We start from the raw sequence: 27,408 nt of genomic DNA, 5'->3' as shown, positions 1-27,408 counted from the left end.
CTATGAGTATTCATGACCATCTATGAGTTTCCATGACCATCTATGAGGATCCATAACTTTCTATGAGTATCCATCACCGTCTGTGAGTATCTATGACTATTCATGAGCTCCCCCGAAGTGGTTAAGATAGTGCCCAGTGTTTGTTGACCCCTCTGCAGTCCTCAGCAATTAGAATTGAATAAAATACATGAATGGGAGGTGCTTCTATGATGAAAAGGGCTGTAGAAATGTGACTTTATTTTCTTTAAATCCTGTAGAACCCCTCGGAAGACCTAAACGGTTCTCGGGTCCTGTCTGCTCTAATTGTATATAGGTTGTTCGTCTCTGAATAATCTCCTTGCAGGCACAGCCCACACCCTCCCCGATCAGCCAGGCTCCGGACAAACACCCACGGGGTTGCCTTCAGGTGACAGTTTCCCCAAGAACAAAAAAGGCTCCACGTGGTGTTTTCGAAGAAGGGAGAAGAATTCTGCTAGGATTGAGTTATTGCTGGTGACACCATATCGCTGTTCCTGAAAGAGCTGCTTCTAACGTCATTTTATATGTTAGTCTCGGCAAAAACACCTGTTACAGTGAACTGGCCGTAGATAGTGGTGTTTGGGGGCATGATTTTCAGGCGTCGGAATACCACTTCTCCCTGGTTCTAAGGGTGCAACACCATTAAGTAGCAATCTCGTCGACCTGCAGGAAAATGCAGTCCTGCTGACCTAGTTCTGTGGCCTCATGTGCTTTCTTCTGCACCCGTTAGAGAAAGGGATAGGTGAGCATAGGACACTCTGTGTGACAGGCTCTGTGTCTATCAGGCTTTATCTCTCTGTCACAATGGTGAGGTACGGGCTGTTGTTCTCGTTTTGCAGTTGAGGGACAGACTGGAAAGTCAGCTCAAGAATGCACAGTTAGAGGGTCTGCACTGTTCCCACACGGGACACGTCTGGTACGCCAGGCTGCATCGTGTGGCACAGGGACGTGGTTCTCAAACATCTGTCGTTTGTGTCAAAATGCCGCTTCTGGCTTTTCCTTTTCTCATCTGTTCTTTCCCTTACCGAAATGCAAAGAAAACTAGTTTGGAGAAAGTTGGCCAACTCTGGACATTGGCTTGAGTGGACCCAGTGTGTTTTAAATAAGATGGCGGGGTCAGTTTTGTTTGTAATCAGCTGTGTTAGATAAAACCACCCGTCTTGATGGGGGACTTTTCTGGAAAATGGAAAATACTCTAATTCTGTGTATAAGGAATCCAAATATAAAATCTGACTACTTTTATTATTGCCTCCCTTTTAAGAAAATCAGTGTCGTACTCTGCATAACAGACGTTGTTCAGGAGACAGCGGGCGAGGGGTGCCGTACTCACCGTTGAGGAAGGCTTCGAGGGGTTCGTTAGCAGCGGCTGGGAGGGTGGGTGCTGGGCAGGGCTGCTTGGTGATGGCTGTGGAGTTCCGTCCCATGAATGTGGGAGGGACAGTGTGGCCCTGTGGTGGCTCCTGGTGCAGAAACCCCGGGGGGCGGTGCTGGAGAACAGGGACAGGATCTGGGGAGCACCTCAGAGAGTTAGGCTCAGGGTGGAAGAAAAACAGAGAAGTGGGTAAGGGGACACTGTGGAGTGATGTTGGTGTAATTGTGACTGATAGAAGGCTTGGGTGAGGTTGACTTTCACGTGGATGAACCCTCCGGAAACACTGGGGCACAGAGGGGAAGGGGTGTGATTGGGGATCATTCGGCATCACGGGGCCCCAAGATCCCGCTGAGGTGGCTTTTCCTTGTCTTGGCTGTGTTCTCCTCCTCTCCCGGGGGCTTTGCTCATGTTTCAGAACGGGAACGACTTCTAGGTCTCCAGTTACTCAGGTCTGGGTCTGTTGCTATGGGAAATAAATATGGGAAAAAATCATCAGAATGGACACCCGTGGTCACTATTTTCTTTGCAAAGAAACTGGATCCATGAATCGCATCCAGATCTGTTTTTTCAAGACTCGAGTTTGGCTGTGGTTTCCCATATTGTGTGTCTCTCGAGAGGGCGGTGAGGGGCGGGGGCACCGTGGCTGAAGTGTGGGTTTTGCGCCACCGCGTGGGTGTGGGTTCCCACTCCGCTTTCCCTAGCTTTGCCGTCTCGCGTAAGCCGTAGGCCTTTCCGGAGTCTCCATTTCTTCACTGGAAAAAACTCTCGGTGGGAATACACGTCCCTCGTTCTGTGCTTACCGGGATCGCAGGACAATATGCGGAAGCCGAGCTCCGTGCCTGTGACGCCTGTAAATATTAAGACAATGACTCTGGATTAAAAAGTTAACCTTAAAAACCTTCCTTTGGAATCAAGTTGCGTGGCCGGTGACACATACGTGCTGCTTGTGGGCAAAGCCTTAGCACTGAGAACCCCGATTGGTGGCCTCCTGAACGTGGACACGCGGGTAATTGTATTCCATTTATATTATGAGTTTCAAGGTTGCCCTCTGCCCAATCCACCATTTCTAGAAAATCAAACCGTAAGGGTGCATTTCTCGTTTTTTTTTTTTTTTCTTTTTTGCCTTCTTTGATCATCTGTTGTGTAATTAAAAAGAAAGCCACAGGCATTCCATGACTGATGAAGACAATATGAGTACAAATCAGGGAATCGATGCTAAGAACACATGGAAACCTCTCTGTCGACATGTGCGACAGATGAAAATATATGCCTGCTTTAGCATTATCTGGCAACTTGTCAGAAGTGCTCACCCCCGCCCAGCACTTTGGTTCCCGGCTGTCTCTGTCGCTCATTACCCAGATTGGGAAAATAATTTACCTTCTCTGATTCCGTCACTGAATTTGTAAAATGATGACGGTAATCCCCCTTCACAGAATTCACATGCAACCAAGTAAATGAATACGTGAAAAACCTGTAGTCAATCTCCAGTCTCTGCTCATCTGCAAAATTCATATGGTTTTATAAGTGGGATTCTACCGAACAAACTTATTGTGTTTTTTTTTAATTTTTAAATATTTTATTTATTTTTGATAGAGACAGAGCACAAGGCGGGGAGGGGCAGAGAGAGAAGGAGACACAGAATCCAAAGCAGGCTCCAGGCTCTGAGCTGTCGGCACAGAGCCCGGCGCGGGGCTCCAACTCACAAATTGCGAGATCACGACCTGAGCCGAAGTCGGACGCTCAACCGACTGAGCCACCCATGTGCCCCAGCAAACTGTTCATTATTTTATCTCTGAAATACTTGTGTGTGTGAGGTGTCCTTTTTAAACCTTGAGATACTTTACTGACCTCCCTTCAGGTAGCAGTGAAACTCAATGTCCACAGGTTAGATGGTAGGTGATCACACAGAGTGGTGGTGTGGCCAGTATGACGGAAAGTAGCTTACATTTGGTGAGCCCCCGTGGCTTACATGCCCTTTAAAACAGCAGAACAAAGGGGCGCCTGGGTGGCGCAGTCGGTTAAACGTCCGACTTCAGCCAGGTCACGATCTCGCGGTCCGTGGGTTCGAGCCCCGCGTCGGGCTCTGGGCTGATGGCTCAGAGCCTGGAGCCTGTTTCCGATTCTGTGTCTCCCTCTCTCTCTGCCCCTCCCCCGTTCATGCTCTGTCCCAAAAATAAATAAAAAACGTTGAAAAAAAATTAAAAAAATAAAATAAAATAAAATAAAATAAAATAAAATAAAATAAACAGCAGAACAAAGGTGCTAGGCTCACTGTTGATTCAGTGCGTGGACCGGGTCGGTGTGCACCTACAGCTGAGTGCTTCAGGAGGTAAATTGGGAGATCTTTGGCCTTCCAAGGGACAGCGGTCTATATGTCTAATTGGGCACTTAGTCGTTGCTTGCATTTGTGCTGAATTATCTATGTACTTTTATCCGGGCTTCCTCATGCTTGCAGTGTCTGTCACTTAATCTCCTATGTGTCTCATATTTTAAGGCCTGGGTACCCTAGTAGGTAAGGTAATGTAAGATAGCCTCAAGTCGGTCCTCTAGAAGCCTGCCACCAGGGTTCCTAAAGTACAGATACGATCGTAGCAGTCTTGAAAATCTTACAAGGCTTCCCGTGCTGTGGGAACCCCTGAACCTGGCTCAGGGGTCCCTCAGTCTGGCCCCTGCTGCCCTGCATGTCCACCTTTTGTTGGGGACCCTCCGTCTACATCCATATGAATCCTTGTGTGTGGCCCAGTGCCCCACACACCATGTTTGCTGAGCACAGGTCTGTTCAGTGAACCTGTGGTTAATTGTATGCACGTTAAAAGCAGGGGTCATAAGCTAATGAGGGAATGTGACCAAATGCTTGGAGAGGTAAGATATTTGGTATCTTAATTAGGAGTATTTGGGGGGTGACTTTTGAAAATACTGTAAGGAGAGGCAAAAAAAAAAAAAAAGTAGAAGACACTGGTTTTGGAAGCTTACGCTGGAATGACTGTCGTGTCAGAGAGCTACTGCTTCGCAAGAAATAACCCCAGAATGTTCGTGGGAATCAGCGATCAGTGTTTGTTTCTCACGCACCTGCTGATCTTGGCTGGGCTCTGCCCCACGTGTCTCCTCCTCCTTGTGCGAGTGAGAAAAGGAGAATGTTCTTCTCGGAGCAAGAGTAGGGGTGAGGGAAGCGGTTCCGTGCACCTGTCCAGCCCCAGCTTGTCTGGTGCCTGCAGACGTCCTCTGAGCCAGGGAGCTCACGTGTTTGGACCCAACGTGACGCCCTGCCCGTGTGGAAGTGCTGGCGACGGGGAGGGAACAAGGACGGGCCAGCAAGGTCATCTGTGGAGTCCCGAAGTTAGTGTGTAATTCTCCTAAGTGGGAGGCCCTGGAGGATGTGAGGCACAGTCGGGGACGAGGGTGGGAATCGGCTGAGGAGACAGGCATTTCGAGCCTTCCGGGCTGCGGTTGCAGTGGTAACTGGGACTTGGCAGGGGCCATCAGGAGTAAACAAACTCTAGTCCACGCACGTCAGAGCCGTGTGGCAGGCCCACGAGATCTTGGGAGTCGGGCCAGCCAATAGTAGTGAGATTTCAGGCCAGCAGAGGACCCTGAAGCAGGACAGCGAGGACGGTACCGGGAAGCAAAGAGGAGGGGTGGACGCAGGGGTTGTTCATGTGATACATCCGATCATACGGGAAAACCGCTTATAACTTGGAGGCTCTTACAGATTAATCAGGACCCGTTGGACACGGGGCCAAACAGACTTTCTGCGGGTCTTACGGCACAGCTTTTAAGGGAAACTTTCTTCAGCCGGTTAAGCCAGTCCTTGGAGGCCCAAGAGCTATTATGGACAAAGCTACCGCTGCACATGTAGAGTCACTCGGCCTGTAGGTGCTTCTGTCCTTTCTTTATGCCGCATTTCATGGTCAGAGTTCTTTGTTTCGTAGACAGCGTGCACACCAAGTCCTCTTGGAAAAAAGGAGGAGGAGACGAAGCTTTCGTCAAGTGCCACTTGCTGGGGACTGACTGTGGGCTTTCACACGTGGTTTGCACATCATTGAATTGAGGTACCACCCTTCATAAGACACACTAAAAAAACAATGTGTTGCCAATAAAACTGTGACCGATATTTTCTCGTCTCTTAGAGTCCCTATTTTATTCTTTTTTTTATTTAAAACAATTCTTTTTACATTTATTTATTTATTTATTTATTTATTTATTTATTAAAAAAAATTTTTTTTAATGTTTGTTTATTTTTGACAGAGAGAGAGAGAGAGAGAGAGCATGAGCAGGGGAGGGGCAAAGAGAGAGGTAGACACTGAATCCGAAGCAGGCTTCAGGCTCTGAGCTGTCAGCACAGAGCCCGACGCAGGGTTCAAACCCACAGACCGTGAGATCATGACCTGAGCCGAAGTCGGACGCTCAACCGACTGAGCCACCCAGGCGCCCCTACATTTATTTATTTTTGAGAGACAGAGAGAGACAGCGTGAGCAGGGGAGGGGCAGAGAGAGAGGAAGACACAGAATCCGAAGCAGCCTCCAGGCTCCGAGCTGTCAGCACAGAGCCTGACGTGGGACTCGAACCCACGAACCGCGAGATCATGACCTGAGCTGAAGTCGGACGCCCAACCGACTGAGCCACCCGGGCGCCCCCTATTTTATTCTTATTTTGAAAACTTTTGAAGATTCATTTAGGTATCAGTCTGTTTATTGAGGATATTTTTATACGGTGAGATACACAGACCGTGGTGCTCAGTGAGATGAGCTTAGCTCTGGCAAGCAGGAATGCCCATGGAAGTCACATCCTTCAAGACAGAGAAGGTCTCCATCACCGGGTGAGCTCCCTCAGGCCCTTCTGGGTCAGCGCCTTCTTAGAGGCAACTACTGTTCTGATTTCCATTATCCCATGGTTCTGTGTTACTCTTACCTGGGCCAGAATTGCATATAAATGGAATAATGCACTGTATGCCCCCTTGTTTCTGTTTGGCTCATTATAATAGTTTTGAGATTCATCCTTATTGACTATCTATATTACCCATTTATTCTCTATACATGTATACATAACTGCATATTGTATGCATACTCCACGATTTGTGCACTTTCCACTTAATGGATATTTTATTTTTTATTTATTTATTTGTTATTTATTTATTTATTTATTTATTTATTTTTTTCCACTTAATGGATATTTTAATTGCTTCCAGGTTAGGGTTCTTACAAATAAGGTTCCATATATGTTCTTATATGTTATTTTATGGATGCTTTATCCATTACTCTTGGGTATTTACCCAAGAGTAGATTTCCAAAGCGTTCCTATCATTTGCATTTGTGTGAGAGTCCCAGCCCTTGGCTTTGGATTTTTACTTTGAGCCAGTCTAGTGACACATAGTCCTAGACCATTTTTCAAGTGTTTATTGTTCAGTCGCATATCTTTGAAGTATCTATTCAAATATTTGCCCAATTTAATTCTTCATCTTTCTTTATTAATCTGTAGGAGTCCTTTATATAGCCTGAATCTTTGTCGGATGTATGCCTTAGGGACATTTTCTCACAGTCCGTAGCCTGGCCTTTTACTTTTTTCTTGGTGTGTTTTGGTGAGTATATGTTTTCAGTTTTAGTAGAGTCTAATTTACTACATATTTCTTCTGTACTTAAGGCTTTCTATATCGGACCTAAAAAGTGTCTAACCCAGTGTCACAAACACAGGCTCACGTATTTTCTTTAGATGCTTTATAGTGTTTAGCTTTTATGTTGAGATTTTGAAGTCTTTTCAAATAAATTGTTGTGTGTGGTGTACTTTAGACTTTGTGTTTTTTTTTTGTTTTTTTTTTTTTTATTGGAGCGTAGATAGCCTGTCGTTCTAGAATCATTTGTTGAAAAGACTTTCCCTCTTTGAATTGCTTTGGTGCCTTGTTAAATATCAATTGAACATGTATTCTGGGGTCTGTTTATGAAGTCTTTATTTTTTCCCATTATCTATTTAGCTATCTTGATTCCAGTCACATACTGTCTGGAGAGGCAGCTTTATAATGACCTTTAAAATGCAGCAATGTTAGTCCTCCAACTTTGTTCTTTCAAAAGAGTGCTTTGGATATTTCCGGTCTTTTGATTTTCCAAATACATTTTAGAATGAAAATGCCAATTTCCACAAGAGAGCATCTTAGGGATTTGTTGGGCATTATGTTGAAACCACAGACAGTCTGGGAAGAATGAACATTATAACATCACTGAGTCTTCTGGTCCATGAACATGGTACATCTCTCTCCACTTGTATTGTTTCCTTTCATTTCCCTCAGCAGTGCTTTTTCAATGTCTTGCACATCTTTTCATAAACTTATTTCATGTTTTTGATGTTATTGGAAATGCCTTTTAAAAATGGTATTTTCTAGTTATTCCTTGCTACTACATAGACAGGTGATTTTTGCATATTGACATTGTATCTTGAGGGTTTGCTATATTCACTTATTAATTCTAGCAGTTTTTTCTTGGTAGATGTTTTAGATTCTTTTTACGTACATAATTCTGTCATGTGTGATTAGAGAAAGTTCTACTACATTCCCCCCCCCCCCCAATCTTTCTGTGTTTCTATTTCTTATCTTTAATACGTTGCCCAGGACACCCAGTATAATCACAAGTAGGAGTGTTGACACAATTTCCAAGCTTAGAGTGAATGCATTAAGTCTTTTATCATTAAATCTGATGTTAGCTGTGCATTTTTAAAACATATGCTTTTCCGGTGGCTCAGTTGGTTAAGTGTCCAACTTTTGGTTTCAGCTCAGGCCATGATCTCCCGGTTCGTGAGTTCAAGCCCTGCATCAGGCTCTGCGCTGACAGGGCAGAGCCTGCTTGGCATTCTCTTGCTCCCTCTCTCTCTGCTCCTCCCCTGCTCACTCTCTCTGTCTCTCAAAATCAGTAAGTAAACTTTAAAAAATTAAGAAAATAAAATATATATACTTTTTATCAGATAAAGTTTTCTTCTAATACCAGTTTTCTGGGCGTTTTGCCATTTAGTGAATGAAGTAATTCACCTTAAGAAGAATAACACCTACGTTTTCTTTGCATAAAAATGGATAGTTTTACTGTAACTGAAAACGTTTGCATTTAGGGTATAATGTCATTAAAACATCTAAAGGAGTTACTGAGTATTATTTCTAGTATTTTATTTTATTTTATTTAAAAATTTTTTTATGTTATTTATTTTTGGCAGAGAGAGAGAGAGAGATAGAGCATGAGTGGGGGAGGGAAAGAGAGGGAGACACAGAATCCGCAGCAGGCTCCAGGCTCCGAGCCGTCAGCCCAGAGCCCGACGCGGGGCTCAAACTCACAGACCGCGAGATCATGACCTGAGCCGAAGTTGGACGCTCAACCGACTGAGCCACCCAGGCGCCCCTCTAGTATTTTAAATAGTCCCTCAATTTTGAAAGACGCCTTATCCTTCTTTCTACATACACTCATATATTATTCCATTAGCTCCTCTGACCATCTCAGGAGGCAGTTAGACTGGTGTGATACTACGTGGCAAACAATTCCATCATTTACATGACTTCCCTAAAGCCATGGGCCAGGTCGGACGAAGCAGTCTTGATTCTGTGTTTCTTTATATCTTTATTCAGTCTTCTCTACTTCACATCATGCAACCTGCCATATTTTGGGGAGGATTGCCAGAGATTTAAGTAACGATGCTGACTTTGAAAATTAAATTTTCCTCATTGTCTCTTCCTTTATAGAACTAAATGAGAGTAAATGGAAAATAGAATCTGTCAGTATAAACTGAATACGAATTAATGCAAATACAATAAGCAAGAGCCATTAGGGTAATGTATGGGCACACTTTCAATACCTGCAAATCGTTTCTGAAGAACCCTTATGGCGTTGGCTGCTGTTGAATAGCAAATTTATGTGATTCTTTAATATGAGGTGTGTCTGGGAAAACAGAATGTTCCAAGAGCAGATTATCATGTGGATAAAGGGACACAGGGTCCTTTACAAAGAACAACCATAACCATCCAACGACCCACCATCTGGGCATCACTCGCCCCCACGACACAAACAACGGAAACCCTGTTGTGGAGAATTGGGGACCTGGAGTGGCGTGCTTGCAAACTGTGCTGACAGCTAAGGGCGGAACAGAGGAAACTCAGCATCAAGAAGAGGACTGGAACCGCCTGTTGACCTGCTGGTGTTACAAGTCTGCATCTGTGGTGGTGGGCACCCAATGGGCAACAGCTTCAAATATTTTGCTTTTTAGAAAGCTTCCCAGGATTCTGTGCCTGTCGGAAAGTAAGCAGCGAAACCCTAAATATTAACGTGAAACTCTTGGAAGGTGAGCTAGCCAAAACTTACTGCTGCAGCCTGCATACCCATGAAATATGGCCGAACCCAAAGGTCTCTTGTCTGTCTGTTTTTTGGAATGGATGTAATTTCTTTAAATGCATTTGGGGCATCATCATACTAAAATCAAGTGGGGCGTACTTGATGAGATCATTAATTAAGTGCTTTTTTTTTTTCTTTAAGTTCAAAAATGTCCTGCAGCCATTTGTTATAATCTGACTTCCCTCTGGTCGTCAGATTATTTGAACACACTTTCAGACACATTATAAGTCACTGAAATCTATTGATGGTTTGGGAGATAAAATAATTTTAAAAGCTAACTAATTTTTTTTTAATCCAACCAAATTTGCAGAGGTAGTTTTCTAAAAACACAGAGTGGTTCTACGACTGTAGAAATGAAAATTTACACAGACAAGTTGGCATTGCACTCATGTTTCTACTGTAATATTTTCATGAAAAAGGACTGAGGCAGATTACCTCCGAAGTGCTAATTACCTCTGAAGAATCTGCTCAGCACGGGGTGCGTGGCCCAGGAGGCCACGTGTCTGAGCCACACACATTGGCAAGCACGTGGAGTCGGGCACAAATGCACCTGCGTGGAACCGCACAAGCGTAGATGGCACAGATTGTGGAAGAGAGAGCGGTGCAGTCACCACAGTTATGTTGGGTCAAGTGGCTCACGGTATCAGCATGTCGTGCCACGAAGCCATGGCGGGAGGAGAGCCATCTAGAGTACCGAGAGCCAGTGGCCTGGATGAGAACGGACTCGACAAACTGAACGGAAGGCTGCTTGTTTGTGGAGGATGTTGAGCTTTGCCGGCATGACGGGTTGTATACGCCAGGTTGGAGGGTCGAGAGGCGTCTCCGTGGCCAGACACAGAAAGTGCTGGGTGGACGCGTGGCAGAAAGAGCACTCTCTCTTTCAATTCCTATCAGTCACCTGAGGCTTCTTTACGTATCACTACTTGGAGGGTTAGGTAATTAGTAGGCTAATGTAAGGTGAACGTGGGCGTTAATGAAACTACTAGTTACAGAAAAATCTAGGATTTCCCCATTCTGATGCTTGAATATGTGATTGAAAAACTCTACGTGGATGGTATTGAAAGTATCTAAATTTTCTTTGGGGCTGCGAGTCTAGTTCTTTATAGGACCTCTTATCTTTGTGTCTCTGTGCCCGGTGGGTTCTGTAAACCTTGTGCTCAACATTAATAATACTCCCAAGTTTGTGTAGAACCTATCACTTTGTAGGTGTTGTGCCGTTCGGTCACACAGTCCTCCTGGGAGGCAGGATGGGCTTAAATGAGGATTAGATTTTTGCTAAAGTTGGTCAGACAAGAGGTTGAGGGGCCGAGGAAAGCTGGGGGCCTGACTCCTCCTCCTGAACCTGACCTTTTCCCTAATGACATCATCCTGGCTCAGAACAGCCATCCCATCCTGTCCCATCGCCCCCACAGCTGCACTGGGAGTTTTCTATTCCTTTTCTTTCTTTCTTTCTTTCTTAACTTTATTTTGAGAGGAAGAGAGAGAGAGCAGTGGAGAGGCAGAGAGAGGGAGGGAATTCCAAGCAGGCTCTGTGCTGACAGGATCGTCGGCACAGAGCCCGACCCAGGGCTCCAACTCATGAATCTGAGCCGAAGTCGAGCCGACGTTGGATGCTTAACCCACTGTGCCACCCAGGCGCCCCTCCCTGGGCACCTCCTTTCCTAATGCTTTATGGGGCCTCCCTCCACGTGTTTCCGGGCCTTCCTTGAAACCTATTTCTGTGGGGCCCTTTTAAAGCCCTGCTTCTGTGTCCCAATGTTTGAAAGTTTCTGGATTTGTGGTAAAATAAGCTTTGTTCTGTGTTTATCTCCACTTATAAGTGCTTCATGCCCTTTATGAACAAAGGGTGTCTGTGTCATCTCCCTGTGTCCCCAGCGTGAGCCGAGGTCAGGTCCCCTGGGGCTGGTGCTGCCTTAGGGAGGGAGAGCCACTTTCCAAAGCAGAAATCGAGTTTCTGTTTAGCCTCTGTTCCCAGGGGTTGTCATCGGTTTGTCTAAAGGCCTTCTTCCTTCATCATGGCCCTTAGCAATGGAACACAGAACTGCATTTCTCCAACAAGTTTGAATTCCCCACATGGAGCCAGATTTACCAAATAAAATTGCTTAATTTAACATTTCTAACTGACCAGGATGTTTGTGCAACAAACATGAAATTTCTTCTGACTCCGCTCTAATATCTTCTACATTTTACAACGTTCTTGGCAAATTATAAGAGATTGTTGACTTAATCTTACTTTGCTTGTGATGAACCTTCAAATATGAAATAAAATACTCCAAAGGGACATTTCGAGAATTTCCCAGAACCATTTCTATAGATACAGAATGTCCTTGGATGGAGCTTGAGAAGTATTTTGTGCCCAAATAATCACACCATAAATTCTGTTCACTAATAAAACTTCTGAAAAGGAACCAAGTGGACGCTCACAGTGAGCAGTGTGTTTTCCAGGGCTGCGTGCTGGGAATCAGCTCCCATGTGTGTGAGCCCTTGGAGTCACGGACTAACTGCTCTGAGGGTTTCCTCTGAGAAGGTGTGGCTCTGCTGCACCTTCCCTAGTGACTTCTCATGGTCTCAAGTGACTCACGGGCCACAAGTGCCGATCACTGTCCTTTTCTTCTTGTCAGTTTCCAAGTTGTGGTTGGAGCGAGAGCTTCCTTATGATGACCCTGTGAGCATGCATGGATTTTATTTACGGAGCTGTGTATTTGCTGAGCGAACTCTAGCGTATGCAGAAGAGGACAGAACTCACAGGGAACAGATTGAAATTTTACAGAACTGCGTGGTGGCGTTCTAAGAGATGCAGTGGCCGTGAGTTGTTGTTGTGGATTAGAGATGAATTACATCTTTAGAGATCACCCGCACCGCGTGGGTCGCCTCGCCGGCACCTGGAACAGTGCCTGATGGGATCTTCAGCTAGGTGCGTCGGGTACCCCGATCGTTGGAGTGTTATTGTTGAAATGAAAACCAAATGCCCGATCCTAATGTTGGGCTATTTTAGGATCAGAACATTGTTGCTTAAAGGACTTAATTTACAGCCAAAAACCTCTGATTCTGGGTAACTGGAGCCACAGGGCATTTATTGGAAATACTTGGAGGCCTCGAAGAGTGGGAGTTGCACAGCCAAGTGTTCCCCAGGGTCCCGGAGTGGGTTCCTGTGGTCTGGACAGTCCCGCGGAGACCTTCTACCGGCCTCCTCTGTGTTCACGTGCCAGGGACACGGCACCCAAGTAGGCACGGCTGTGCCTGGGGCAGGAGTCTGCACCCTGGACTCGGGGTGGATCGGGCCGCTTCTGTACTTGGCCCGGAGCGCTTGCCACCAGGACCTTCTGGGTCCCAGGGTTTCTGTACCGGGACCAGAGCACTGGCTGTTGGGAACAGGAAGTGTGCTGTGCACCCAAAGACCAAGGTTTTCCTTCTCCCTCTTGCTCATGACCATGATTTTGGCATCTACTGTGACATTGGAATGATCTATGGCCTCTCTGATTATCCTACAAAATGTCCACCTGGACAGATACGCTGATTGATGAAGCCGCAGTCGTGCTCATCCGGTTTCAGGAGTCTGCGTCCGGCCCAGGAGGCCACGGCAGGGAAAGCACTTTCTAGTGGGAACACAGAGGAGGGTCTGAAACGCAACATGTTAATGTTTTTTTCGAGGGGGTACACGGAAATTCGTATGGTTTTTAACAAGTCTCCTAGCATTTGGCAATACAGTCGGTAAGGGACAAGTCACGAAATTCCACACATGAGGGTCCTCGTGTTGTAAATGGAGTGGCCAGAGGAGCTGCGACCTGGGTCCTTCTATCACTGTCGATACCAGAACCGCTTATCATCTAAAGAGTGGTTCCTAGGGGCGCCTGGGTGGCTCAGTCGGTTAAGCAGCCGACTTCGGCTCAGGTCATGATCTCGCGGTCCGTGAGTTCGAGTCCCGCGTCAGGCTCTGGGCTGACAGCTCAGAGTCTGGAGCCTGTTTCAGATTCTGTGTCTCCCTCTCTCTGACCCTCCCCCATTCATGCTCCGTCTCTCTCTCAAAAATACATAAACGTTAAAAAAAATTAAAAAAAAAAAGCAGGTCCTCGAGGGCCTGTTAGGTGCCAGGCCATCCCAGCTGACACTCGGGAAGCACGGTCCTCGTGCTCTGCTCGTGCATCTAACCTCTTTCATCCTCGTGGGGCCCCCTGAGTTGGGTGCTGGTCCCCCACAGCACGTTCTTCTCAGCTTCTCGGCGGTCCCACCTGCTCGATGTTACGTCGACAGTCGCAAAGTCCCTGTGAACTGCAGTCAGCTGGTTCCGAACAGACTAAAGCGTGGTTTATGGAGAATCGCTTCATAAGCAGGAAAGTGCTATAAAGATTTTATATCCGCTCAAGGCATTGTTCTCTCTGTTTCCTTCCTTTGGAGAAATGCGAAGGCAAAAGAATGCCATTGCTCGATTCCACAGAGAAGCTCAGGCGGAGGACAGGTGTGCTCCCGGGGCTGTGGGCCTGGGGTCCCTCAGGGCAGCTCAGGGGGAGAGGGCCCACAGCCCTGGGGGGCCCAGAGCCTCCCTACCGTTAGCCACGTATGTGACCGGGGACACGGGGCTCTGTTCTCTGCAGTGATTCCGTGAGTGAGAGCCTGACCGGTCCCACCTCCGACACTTCTGTGATCGGCCTTGACCTTGAGCCTCCTGGGGTCAGGGAGTGAGTGGCCGGGTCTCCGCATGTCCGCTCGAGGGGCCTCGGCGGAGTGGTCAGAGGCCCTCCCGGAGAAAGCCCACTGCGAAGACAAAGTGCAGACTAGCACACACATTTGGAATTCTTTAAAATGGGGGAGGAGGGAGATTTAATTTGCCGGTGTTAATTTTTACCCTTTTGTGTTTAGGCCGGAATTATCCAGAACAGGAGTGTTTGGAATATGCTGACCATTTCTAGATTGTATTTCAAACCGTGTGTGACTTTACAGCGAAGGATAAAGTGCTCCCCAGGTTTTACTTTGTTGGGCTCGAGTTTCTTACCCTCTGAGGATTGTGGAGTAGACCGCACTCACCTTGTGGGGGTGCTGGAGTGCGGATAGCCCCGTGCAGTCGGCTTGCTTGCAGAGCTGTTTGTCCTCTGCATCTTCATTTAAGTTCGGGTTAGTTAAACCCTGGTGTGCGATATAGTGATTCAGCACCCGGGTCGCTCCTGCTGCCCACCTCCCTCTGGTGGCCGTCAGTATGTTCTCCGTAGTTGAGAGTCTGGTTCTTGGTTCTCCTGTCTCTCTCTCACCCCGTGTTCATTCTCTTTGTGTCTTAAATTCTACATGTGAGGGAAATCACCTGATATTTGTCTTTCTCTGACTGACGTATCTTACGGAGCATAATACATTCTAACTCCATCCACGTTGTTACAAACGGAATGGAAAGATTCCATTCTTTTTTATGGCCGGGTAGTATTCCATTATTCCTTATCCGTTCATCCATCGATCGACACCTCGGGCTCTTTCCATCCTTCGACGATTGTCGATAACGCTGCTATAAACATCCAAGGGCATGTATCCCTTTGAACTCGTGTTTTGGTATTCTTTGCATAAATACCTAGTGGTGCGGTTGCTGGACTGTAGGGTGGTTCTGTTTTTAAATTTTTTGAGGAACCTCCATACTGTTTTCCAGATGGATTATTTATTTATTTATAAATATTTAATTATTTTGAGAGAGAGAGAGAGAGAGTGTGCATGAGCAGGGGAGGGGCAGAGAGAGAGAGGGAGAGAGAGGGAATCCCAAGCAGGCTCCATACTGGCAGCCCAGAGCCCAATGTGGGGCTCAAACTCACGAACTGTGAGATCATGAGCCGAAATCCAGAGTCGAACGCTTTACGTACCGAACCCCCCTGGTGCCCCCAGGTGGCATATTGAAGTCAGTGTCACACAGGGGGCGCGAGAGCCACATCGGCCCGGAGGTCGGAGGGGTGCAGGCTGACAAACCGGTCAGACCTTGTGCTTCTGAGTTTGACGGGTCTGGATCTGAGCTCTGGGTCCGCCCCTTCCTAGCCGCGTGGCCTTCCCCAAGTGGCTTATCCGTGCCTCTGTTTTCTCATCTGCCAAATGGCTGCCTGAGAAAGCCCATGAAATGAATTAGGGCAGGCCTAGCCCTTGGAAAACCCTACGAGCAGCTGCTTGTTACATGAGTGGTGGATGCCGTGAGATTGTGCCTCTGTCACCGTTAACAGCAAGCATTTTCCACAGTCACCGGTGCCATCGTGTGCCGTGGACACGCCCTGTGGCTGTCGCAGCCGTGTGGCCCCAGGCCCGCCGTCTGCCGAGACTGGGTTCCTCCGTGCTCGGACATAAGCTGGGCTTGTGTCCTTTCACGTCCTTTAAATAAAAGTTGGTGACAAAATTGAAAGAAGTAGAAACTAATTGATAATTACAGGTCCAGCACTGATTTGCAAAAAAAAAAAAAAAAAAAGTAAGTTTGCAAATACTCACAAACGGCCTCAGTTTTTACAACCTGGACTGAAACCTGGGTGCGGGACCATAGGCCGATGCTGCCGTCTGGATTGTCGTGCACCCGGAGCCGCCCCTCCTTTAACAGGTGGCTGCCGGTCACCTGGGCCCACCGTGCCTCCCTGAGCCCTGCTGACCCGGCCCCCCTCCGACTGGCCAGCCTCTGCCCCTGCCTCCCCGGCTTCCTGCAGCCTTCCGGTCGCCCCTGCGGGCCCCGCGAGGGACCCACTGCGCTCACGCCTCTGTCCTTTGTCCCCAGTGTCCTCCTGCGACCAGGAGCAGCAGTCGGCCCTGGAAGAGGCCAGGCAGCCCAAGAACGACAACGTGGTGATTCCGGAGTGCGCTCACGGTGGGCTCTACAAACCGGTGCAGTGCCACCCGTCCACCGGCTACTGCTGGTGCGTCCTCGTGGACACCGGACGCCCCATCCCCGGCACGTCCACCAGGTAGCGCTGCGCCCGCGGGCCGGGAGGCGCGGGCGGGAGGCCAGGGAAGGCGCGCCTGCTGTGGGTGCCGCCTTCACGAGTGCCCGGCCCCAGACCTCGCTTTGCTGCCCGGACAGCGCCGTGGGGCCGCCGCAGACACGAATGGCTCTGGCCGTCAGCACCTGGAGCACGCTGCCCCTCCGACGGCCCCCGGGAGCTGCCAGCGCGCAGCGGGGAGCGGTGATGCCTGAGGCTTCCGGGCCCCGATTTCGGCCGGCTGCAGTCGGGGAAGCGGGCTCGGTATCCAGCAGGGTGGGCGGCAGAATGCGCGTTTTGTCCACGGCGGCTTCCCCTGCTCTGCCTGTGGCACGGGGAGCCCCGCGTTTTCTAAGCTGAAAGAACCGATCGCCCCAAATGGCTTTCTTTTTTCTGTTTGTTTTTTCCAAATGGCTTTCTTTTTTTTTTTTTTTTTTTAATTTTGTTTTTTTCAACGTTTATTTCTTTTTGGGACAGAGAGAGACAGAGCATGAACGGGGGAGGGGCAGAGAGAGAGGGAGACACAGAATCGGAAACAGGCTCCAGGCTCCGAGCCATCAGCCCAGAGCCCGACGCGGGGCTCGAACTCACGGACTGCGAGATCGTGACCTGAGCTGAAGTCGGACGCTTAACCGACTGCACCACCCAGGCGCCCCCCAAATGGCTTTCTTTAGCATAAAATCAAGACAGTGTGCTAAAGGCGAGCTCAGCAAGAGCTGTTCAAGGGTCTGAGATGCAGAAACATTTACTGCCTCGTATTGTGTGTGAGTTTGAGCCAGGCTGTTTCGTCATCGCGCCCGAAGTGCACGAACTGCTCGTGGAACTGGGATAGACACGAGTGAAGATGTGTTTGCAGTCCTTTGTTACGTGAATTGAGTTTGAATTTTCGTAGATTGATAAGATAATTCACCAATGTACAAAAATATTTCAAAAGCCATCCAATTCGGCCTCTGGTTTCATATCTAGCACCTAGGCATGAGCGTTTTGACGCTTCCAGAATGATTTCCCCCAGTCTTTCAAGGGTGACCGTGAGACATTTAGGGGAGGAAGGCGGCCGAAGGACAGGCGACCAGCTCGCAAACGTCTGGTCGACGTGCAGTGAGCCCACACCTGGTCCCCGTCCGGGACAAGCAGGGGTCAAATTGGAAGAGCACAGTAGCATTCAAGCCGGTTCTTGGTGGCCAGCGAGTCACCCGTTCTGGCCACACGCCTTCTGTGCCCGCCCAGAGCAGACCCCCGCCCAGGCCTGCAGGCCGGTGAGTGGGGTTCGGCGACTACACGGCTGCCGCAAGAGAGCGTCCACACAAGTGTGCCCTGCACGGCTTGAGAAGAACGTAAATCTGTTTAGGGTGTTGGCGTGAGTGCTTTGTCTTGGTTCCCGTGCCCGTGTGTGTAGGGACTGTTCCCTAAAAACCTTTCTCAGGAAGCAGTGTTTCTGCCTTTAGAACTCAGGCTTGTTCACTGTGCATTTAGGTTGGGGCCTTTGCTCCCCAGGCCAGGGCTTGTGCTGCTGCCCTGATGGCCCCTCGGCCACACCTCCAGAAACGGGGGCCAGGCTCGCCGGGAGAGGCTTTGTTCACACTGGCCAACGGAAATCCTTGCTGTCAAAACCAGAACTGCTCGTATTGGCTCTGAGACGACCGGACCAGGGTTTACGGTGTCGTCCCTAGGGGACCTGTATGCATTTTTATCATAATCGGACAAGCAATGTAGGAACCCCTCTTCCCTCCTGTCTGTCCTGATTTCTTTCTGCCCAGACTTTATCGTGGCTTCAAAAACTTCAGGGAGAAGAGCATTAAGTTCTCATTTTCTCAGAATTTGCCCACAGAAGGGAGTACCTCCCTCTTAGAACTTTGACTTTCAAGAAACAGCATTAAATTAAACCCAGTGAGGAAGACCCTTTGGATGCCCGCATTTCTGTCTCATCCCTCCACCCACCCGTACATCCGTGCATCTGTCCATCCATCTATCCTCCATCCGTGGACATAAACAGTGAGGGGCTACGTTTACCTCAGGTGAGAATTACAGAGATGAAGGAAGCTGCATTTCAGTTGACGCTATGATTTGGTGATGTCACTGATGACACAGGATCTCCCAGGTCTTTACTTTGACATCCTCGCCGTGTTGTCTTTACCTTTGAATGGACTCTTCTCATGGTAATAAGATGGCTGCAGGCATCCGGGCATCTCATCCAGACACCACAGTGCTCAGAGGATACACAGCCCATTTCTTTACCGGGAGTCCAAACAACCTTCCCTAAACGTTACCTAGCAAATTTAATTCATGGATTGTTGGCCAGAACTGGATCGCACGGCCACGGGCAAACCCATGACTGGCCTGAAAAATGGACCTGGTTTAGACTGATCTCTAGAGAGGCATGGATGTTGGGAAATCAAAATTACCCACCTTAAGGGATATCTGATAAGCTGCAGGCCAGCCTCACCCACATCTACGACTGGCTGTACTGTGACTGGGCAGGAAGCCTGCAGAAAGTCCTCTTTCTGTCACATCGATGCTATTTTCTTACGATTTTCTGAAACAAGCAGTTCCAGAGAGATACTTCGTAGTTTCGCTGTATATTTGTGTAGATGGTGCACGTTTTTTCCCTCAGTTTTCCTCTATATTTGCGGACAGGAAGAGTAATTTAAAGCTCCAAGACAGAGGGGCGCCTGGGTGGCGCAGTCAGTTGAGCGTCCGACTTCAGCCAGGTCACGATCTCGCGGTCCGTGAGTTCGAGCCCCGCATCAGGCTCTGGGCTGATGGCTCAGAGCCTGAAGCCTGTTTCCGATTCTGTGTCTCCCTCTCTCTCTGCCCCTTCCCCGTTCATGCTCTGTCTCTCTCTGTCCCAAAAATAAATAAAAAACGTTGGAAAAAAAAAATTAAAAAAAATAAAAAATAAAGCTCTAAGACAGAGAGAAGGCATAGAAATAAAGTGCGCCGTCGTTATAAGCCAGGTAGCTCCTTTTCCTCGTCTCACCAGGCAAGGTAATGAAAACTCCCGGATGTTGGGGCCGGGAACAGTAGAAGTACGTGTTTGCCCGCCAGCGTGGAGAGTGGCTTCCGTCCAGCACAGAATTTCTGGTTCGGATGATCATCGGGGCGGAAACGGGTTGGGCCACGCGCCGACATGCCTCTTGGTTCTCCTGCCTTTCGGTGTCAGAACTGGCATCTTGGCTATAGAGTGGTGATTCCCTGTGGGCCGGGGCCCAGGCACCCGCGCGAGCCCACGCCCTGCGTGGTCCAGTGGGATCTGGGAGGAGAGGGGCGGGTTCCAGCCGGCCCCTGCTTCATAGTGGGGAGAGCTGAGTGGGCCATCCGATTATCCGACTAAGCGTGGATCGGGCTGGTGGCCAGCTTCTACGTTAGCTCCCAGAGCACAGCCATCTCTCTTTCACTTTCCTGATGGCTGATGAAGCATTCACCCATCTGCCATTAGACTTCAGGCTGTTCTTTTCTTTTTTTTTTTTTTTTTTTAATATTTATTTATTTTGGGGAGACAGAGTGCAAGCAGGGGAGGGGCAGAGAGAGAGGGAGACACAGAATCCGAAGCAGGCTCCGGGCTCCGGGCCATCAGCACAGAGCCTGACGTGGGGCTCGAACTCACGAAGCGTAGGATCGTGACCTGAGCCAACGTCGGACGCTTACCTGACTGAGCCACCCAGGGGCCCCAGACTTCAGGCTGTCCTTACCTCGCAGTAGGGCAGCCCCCCCATTCCCAACCCCAGAGCCCGACTCTGTCACTGGCCAAGCGCACGCGAAATCACCCTTCTTCCCAGCGGAGAGCCTGGTATCTGACGGGCAAGCAGACAGTCGAGAGATGCTCGTTTTTACTTCGCACAAGTGAGCGAAACGCTATTGAAAAGAATGTGAGGGGCGTAAACACTGAATTTGAGATTTGTTTTTACTGGAGACTTCAAAGGCGTTAATTCTGTTCCTTGAGATCGCCATTTCCGCAAGTTACGGCGTGTCACCATCCTCTTAAAAGAGGCAGAATGCTGTCATGTAAGTATACATTTTTGAATCCACACGTGTAGGATTCTTAAGAGCTCTCCAGTGAAACCTGGAACCAAGCTGGAAGGACAAGCGTGGCCGGCTTCCAGGCCGCTTCAAAGAAAGGCTCGGAGCGGGGGACTGCCACGCGGAGGCTCCGCACAGAGTCCACGCCATGGCTTAGCCTCTGACCCCACACAGCGGCCCGTGGCTGTCCCCGAGGGGCACCCCCTGATACTCCCGCAAACAGGACGTGCCCTCAGTGGCCGGGCACTTGACTGTCCACCGGGAGTTCCGTCCCCGGCTCCCACCTGTTCCGTCAGCAGGGGGGGCACTTGCTCGGCTCCTCCCACGGCCGTCAGCTGTGATGGTGTCAGTTCTCACACGGGCACCAGTTCCAACCTGTTCCAGCCCGCGGACACGGACCGGAGCCTGCGATAGAGACCGCGAGTTCTGCAAACGTCACCCGTGAGAAAGGGAGCTTAGCAGCAGTCCCTCCGACCGCTGGCTTCTTCCGCTCGCCCTCTCTGGGTGCATTTTGGCTCCCCTGTGCCCGCTGCGGTTCCAGTGTGGGGGCCACCCTGCTTGAGGCGGGTCCCCTCGCCTGTGCTCAGGGTCTCGTGACTGTGGGCCCGCTGCCGTCGACGCCGAACCCCACCGCGTTCCAGGCGAGTGTGAACGTGACAGCTTAACTGTGCGCCTGAGTGCGTGGGGGACGCTTCAGGTTCAAAATCAACGTTTTGAAAAGTCTGTTTCGTTTGTGTGAGTGAGTGTTAACTTCTCTGGCATCAAAGAGACTTTTCGGGGTGGGGGGCGGGGGGCTCGGGTTCCCCCTGGCGCTCGCTTCCGGCCGCAGCAGGTCGTCCCCCCGCCCCGGACTGGGCACCGGGGAGACGCTTGAGTTTCTCTTGTTCCCTGTGGCGGGAAAACAAAACAGCGAAGAGAAAGAGGAACCTGAAGTGACCTGTAAGAAGGAAACGTGGTGCCCCGCCCCTTCCTCCCGGAGCGAGGAAGGAGACCACGGCAGAATGGACGGTGGAACCTCGATCACTTCCCTGAAAGTCAGCAGGGTTCAGTCCGGAACATTCCACCTACGTCCCCTCCCCCGGCTCACACTGTCCAAGACCCTTTCCAGACCCGGCCGACCGCACGGGTGCTCAGGGAGGCAGGTCCCGCAGGTAGCGGCCCCGCTGCACGGGGGCCGTCCTCCCTGCGGCCTGGGTCTCCACTGCCGGTGCTCCCACACACGTTCCGGAGGAGCCGTCGGGAGGCCCTCGGGGGGCCAGTGCCGGCTGCCGGCCTGGCATCAGAGCCCTCAGCAGAGGTGCCCGGGGGCCCGTCAGTCAGTGCTGGAGCCCCCCCTGCACCTGCTCTCCTGAGGGGGGCGTCAGCGGCAGCCACAGCGCCTGCTCCACGCGGCCCCCACCCACCTGTCCGTTCCCCGTGCTTTTCTGTCCACTTGATGGGGGCCGGACGTAGTGTTTTCTTTCTCCTTCCCTTCCTCCCTCCCTCCCCCCTCCCTCCCTCCCTCCCTTCCTTCCTTCCTTCCTCCCTCCCTCCCTTCCTCCCTCCCTCCCTCCTTCCCTTTCCTTCTCTTCTTTCCTTCCTTTTTCCTTCCTTTCTTAACACAGGGACAACCTGTAGTAGCTTCATAAATTGGATTAAGATTTAGTTGGTCTCTCAGATATAAATAAAAAATTCGGAGGTTCTTTCCGAGAGTTTGCATTCTCTCCTGGGGCCACAGCCGCTGCCCTCACCTGCCCCCGGCCCCTCCCCCTCTGACCCGTAACAAATCCTGGAAGAGACGGGGTTGGTGTTCAGCAGCCGCCGTGTAAGATTTGTCCCAGAAACTGGACGGAGAGGTGCCGTCTTGTGCAATGTGCTCCTTCCTCCCGACTGTGAAAACTGAACTTTAGTAACCTGTCACAGAGGTCACGGAAAGTCGTCAGCCCTGAGAAGTGGACACGACAGGCGCGCTGCGGTCCAAGGACGGGGGCCGTCGCACAGCTGCCTGGGAAACAGAGGAGAGCACCGCCTTCTGAGTCTGAACCCGCTTTCCCTTCCGTTCCCTCACAGGTACGAGCAGCCAAACTGTGACAACACGGCCCGGGCTCACCCGACCCGAACAAGGGACTTGTACAAGGACCGTCCGCTGCAAGGTAAGCGCCACAGAGGCGTGGTGGGCACGCCTCCCCCAGCACCTGAGCCTTCTCGAAACTTCAGGACGAGAAGGAATCTCTCCTGCTCTGTCCCAAGTGGGCACCTGCGGGGCGGGGCTCACACGGGCTCACACGGGCACCTGCCCGCGTCAGCACCTGTGGCCGGCAAGGCCGGAAGTGCCGAGCCTCAGACCCAGCCTTTCCGAGAAGCGAACGGCGTCTCTAAAATCAGAACTTCTAAACCAAAAGGATCCTTTGTTTTACCTAAAAGACAGTATTAAGCCAAATGTCATGTTCTGACATTCCTTTAGGATGGAATCAACTGTTCAAGGAGCTGAAGTTTAGGTTTTAGTAAAACATGAGCTCGATCTCTGTATCAAGTATGTGTAGTCGCAAAGAACCGGTTCGAATTAAACAGAGGAGGTGAGTTAAACGTTATCATTATTGAAAATACATTCATGAAAAGGCGGTGTCTTTCAGCAAAGAGCACGTAAGTGTCGGTGATACAGCAAAAATGATTCCTTCGACAGGTACACCTGAAGCCTTTCGTGGGGGCCGCGTCTCCCCCGGAGTTTGCGTGGGATTAGGGGAGAGGGCCGCGTGCCAGCCGGCGGGGTCTTGGCGGCCGGGCGCATGTCATGAGATCAAGGAGTTCAGAGACGAAGCTCTGACATCGTGTGGTGCTTCACAGCCAGTTCTGTTTTATTTCATTGGGGTCTTCTTTTCTTCTTCTAAGTATCTCCAGATTGTGTTTCACCAATGCCTCAGAGACCGTGAAAATCCTTCTCGAATGTCCTTTAGCTCAGAGCACATGTTTGACCTTGGCCTTACACAAAGTCCGTAACAGTTCCGCTTAGAAGATGCGGTTCTTGCGTTGTCTGTCCTAGTATCAGGGAAGAGGGCTTTTTTTTTTTTTTTTTAATTTTTTTTTTTCAACGTTTATTTATTTTTGGGACAGAGAGAGACAGAGCATGAACGGGGGAGGGGCAGAGAGAGAGGGAGACACAGAATCGGAAACAGGCTCCAGGCTCTGAGCCATCAGCCCAGAGCCCGACGCGGGGCTCGAACTCACGGACCGCGAGATCGTGACCTGGCTGAAGTCGGACGCTCAACCGACTGCGCCACCCAGGCGCCCCTGGGAAGAGGGCTTTAAACTCTGACACGTAAAGATGTTTTCCTGTTTATGAATAAAGAGAGAAAACAATGGTGCATCACCGAGACGCACCTGTTACCCAGCCAACACTGGGGACCAAAGTTCCTAAGACAGAGGGAGGAGAGGAGCAGCTTCCTCCGTGAGAACAGCTCTGCCCGTCGCCCTCGCTTGTCCTGAGACGTCCGTGTGGGGGGCTGTCCCCCAGCTCCCACCAGTGTCTTTTGACACAGGTCCAAGTAGCCTGTGGGAGACACGGTTTTTATCGCACGGTGTCTGTCTCTGGGGGTGGTCTGCCTGCTTTGTGTCTCCGGGATCAGGCTCCCGCGTCTTGGGAGGGGGAGGGCATAGAGGTGCAGCTGCAGACACCCACGCAGATTCCCAGTTAAGCGCCTTGTGCATACATGACGTCTTACCCTTACAAGGAGCTCAGTGAATTGCCCAATCGCACGCGCCCTCATGTTCTCGGACCGGAGGGCCTTCTCTCCCTCCGTCGTCGGGTGCGATCTCTTGCCCTCCGTGGTGGACAAGACTGTTCCTCACAGGAAACAGTGAGTCTAGCAGGCGCTCGGTGCACGGAGAGCCCTCGCTGTGTTCAGCTGGTCTCAGTGCTGTCTCATAAACGTCAAGCGGATTGTTTGGCTTTGGCTCTGAGGTCCAAGACGCTTACCTTTTCCTTATTTGATAATACGGAACTGCACTACCTCTAACTAGAGCGTGTGTGGTTTCGACCGGGTTCGTGATTCAAGACGGAAACGGTCGTTTGTCTCGTGGAAGCAGCTGAGGGTCCAGTTGAGAAGCACGCAGATGTCTCACTGGCCGGTGCGGCCGTCACAGCACCTTCGGGAGTGTCAGGGAACACGTTGCGAGGAGGCGTCCTCGCAGCTGGACAGCCTGTCCCCTCGGCTGGGTTATCAGGCTGTCATGCAGAGATTCCCCCCCACCCCCCGCTCATACCTTAAATAAAAACCAGCCTCCAGACACACAGGCCACTGTATGCAAACCGTGTAACATTCTGCTTAGTACTGCTCATGACCACTTAATCATTTTGATTTTTTGGAGACGGTTTTCCTTATTAGGGAAAAACAAGTAGGTCTTGACATGACTCCAGGTTAGAGGCTATTCTTGTCGAGAGGAGAAACGTTTCCAGAACAGCACAGTGGCAGGCCCGTGGGCAGGCGCTTCAAGCCACACTGAGGCTGTTGCATTTTCTTCTTAAAAGGTACAGTTTTCGTTTTAACTGGCTTTCTAAGCCCCGGCCAGTAAGGGCCCTTTATTTTCTAAGACACGCTATAATTTTCTCACTCACGGTCCACGTTTTTAGAGGGTTTGTTGACTCTCAGGTAATTATTCCCACGGTTCGTGGGGCGGTGAGCACGTGCCCGGCTCTCATGAGCTGCCGCTCAGTGATGATTTCATCTTTGGAGGCTGGCGCTTTACCGTGTGGGGGGAGGTCAAGATCCCGCTAACGGGTCCCCTGTTGAGGACTGGGTCATTACTGGGGCTCTTTTATTCCATGAGTTTCCTTACAGGACGTGTCATAGCATCCTGCGGGGGGTAAACGCCGAGGGTGGCGGCAGTTTTAAACAAAGGCATTGAACTGCCCCTTTTCCATCTACGAATTGGTCTGACTTCCTCCAGTCCTGGCATCTGTCTGTCACATCTCTTTAGGCATCCACCCGGTGACCTCCACCCGCCGCGTCCCCTGCAGAGCTCTGTTCCCGGGGCTGCTGGCACGGAGCCTTTCCCCGGGGGCAGCTCTGTGCCGTCTATGCGGCTCCTTAGGGCGCCTGTCCCGGACACCTGTCTGCGGGACACAGCCACCGCATGTGTTCACGTGGGCTGTTTGCAGATGGCGCATGCCCTCATGTCTTCCGGGGGGCGGGGACTGAGCCTCCCGGGGCCCGCCGGCTGGCACAGCGCCCAGCACAGAGGAGGCGCTCATACGTGGCACAGAGTTTGTAAATTAAGGACACGAGGCCGCGTTTCTCCTCCTCTAAGCCTGTTGGCTGTTCCGGGCCGAGTGACATTGTGGACTTCGATGTAGCAAGCGGTTTGCAGACTGGGAGGTGTGCAGTGCGAGTCCTAGACGCCTGGGCTCCTCACGTGGGGGGAGGATGGCCTGGTGGATGGAGCTCGCTGCTCCTGCCAGCCCCCCCCCCCCCCCCCCCCCCGAGGGCTTGCCGCTGGCTGAGGGGAGGAAGACCTGTCTTCTCCTCCTCCTCCTCCTCCTCCGTTCTGGGCAGAGCCTGCGGCATCGTGACGAGACTGACAGACCCATCCCACGGCCCTGCGCCACCCCCCTTCCCCCCCACCGACGTGGCGCACACGCTTACTGCAGGGACAAGATGCGGCAGCCGCCAGCAGCCGGGGGCCCCTGTCCCCAGAGACCCGAGAAGGGGGTAGAACCACAACACACAGTCTTTTCAAGTCTACGGAGACAAAAAGCCCTTCGAGTCCCTGGTGACTGCAGGTGCACTGGGATCTTTGACCCAGCTAGGAACCCTAAAAGCACCCCTGCATCTCTCAAGTACTATGCTCACAGTGCTCTAATTTTTTGCAAGATTAATTATGATTTTCTAAGGTAAGATAAAATGATCCTTACTTTGTCCTGAGAATAGCAAGTATGTGTGTGTGTGTGTATGTATGTGCATTTGTGTATACATGTGTGTGCACGTGTATGTGTGTTCACGTGTGTATGTGTGTATGTGTATATGTTTGCATATGTGTGCATATGTATATATGTATGTAATTGTGTGTTCATGTATGTATACGTTTGTGCATGTGTGTATGTTTGTATATATTTGTATATGTGTATTTGTGTATGTTTGTGTGTGCATATACGTGTGTAATTATGTGTATGTATGTGTGTGCATATGTACAGTGTGTATGTTCATATATGTATGTGCGTGCATATATGTATGTGTATATATGTGTATATTTGTATCTGTGTATATGTGTGTATCTCTGTGTATATGTGTGTGTATGCATATGTGTGTATTTTTGTGTAGTTATGTGTGTATGTGTGTATGTATGTATATATGTATATATGTGTGTATATGTGTATGTGTGTCTGAGTGTATACGTGTGTGTATGTGTGTGTATGTATATATATGTGTGAGTGTATATGTGTGTGTATCTGTGTGTGTGTATGTATATGTACATGTGTCTGAGTATATATGTGTGTATATGTGTGTGTATGTGTGTGTCCGTGTGTCTGAGTATATACGTGTGTGTATGTGTATGTATGTATATATATGTGTGAGTGTATATGTGTATGTATGTATATGTGTGTATGTGTGTCCGTGTGTGTATATATGTGTGCATATGTGTGTATGTATGTGTACGTGTGTCTGAGTGTATATGTGTGTGTATGTGTATGTATATATATGTGTGAGTGTATATGTGTGTATGTGTGTGTATGTATGTGTACGTGTGTCTGAG

The 27,408-nt window shown here is 50.0% G+C and overlaps 1 protein-coding gene across 1 annotated transcript in view; it reads left to right on the top strand.

The window, feature by feature from the left end:
• SMOC2 (SPARC related modular calcium binding 2) overlaps positions 1-27,408 on the top strand; it is a 122,598-nt gene that overhangs the window by 59,438 nt on the left and 35,752 nt on the right. Inside the window, exons 9-10 of the mRNA XM_040449244.1 lie at positions 16,464-16,650; positions 22,732-22,814. Coding sequence (XP_040305178.1) covers positions 16,464-16,650; positions 22,732-22,814 — 270 coding nt within the window. The remainder of the gene's footprint in view (positions 1-16,463; positions 16,651-22,731; positions 22,815-27,408) is intronic.

This window comes from Herpailurus yagouaroundi, unplaced genomic scaffold (assembly GCF_014898765.1).
Source record: "Herpailurus yagouaroundi ecotype Mexico unplaced genomic scaffold, PumYag 198, whole genome shotgun sequence".
NCBI classification, from domain to species: Eukaryota; Metazoa; Chordata; class Mammalia; order Carnivora; family Felidae; genus Herpailurus; species Herpailurus yagouaroundi.
Note: the sequence above shows the minus strand (reverse complement) of the source record. Positions and strands in the feature narration are given on the sequence as shown.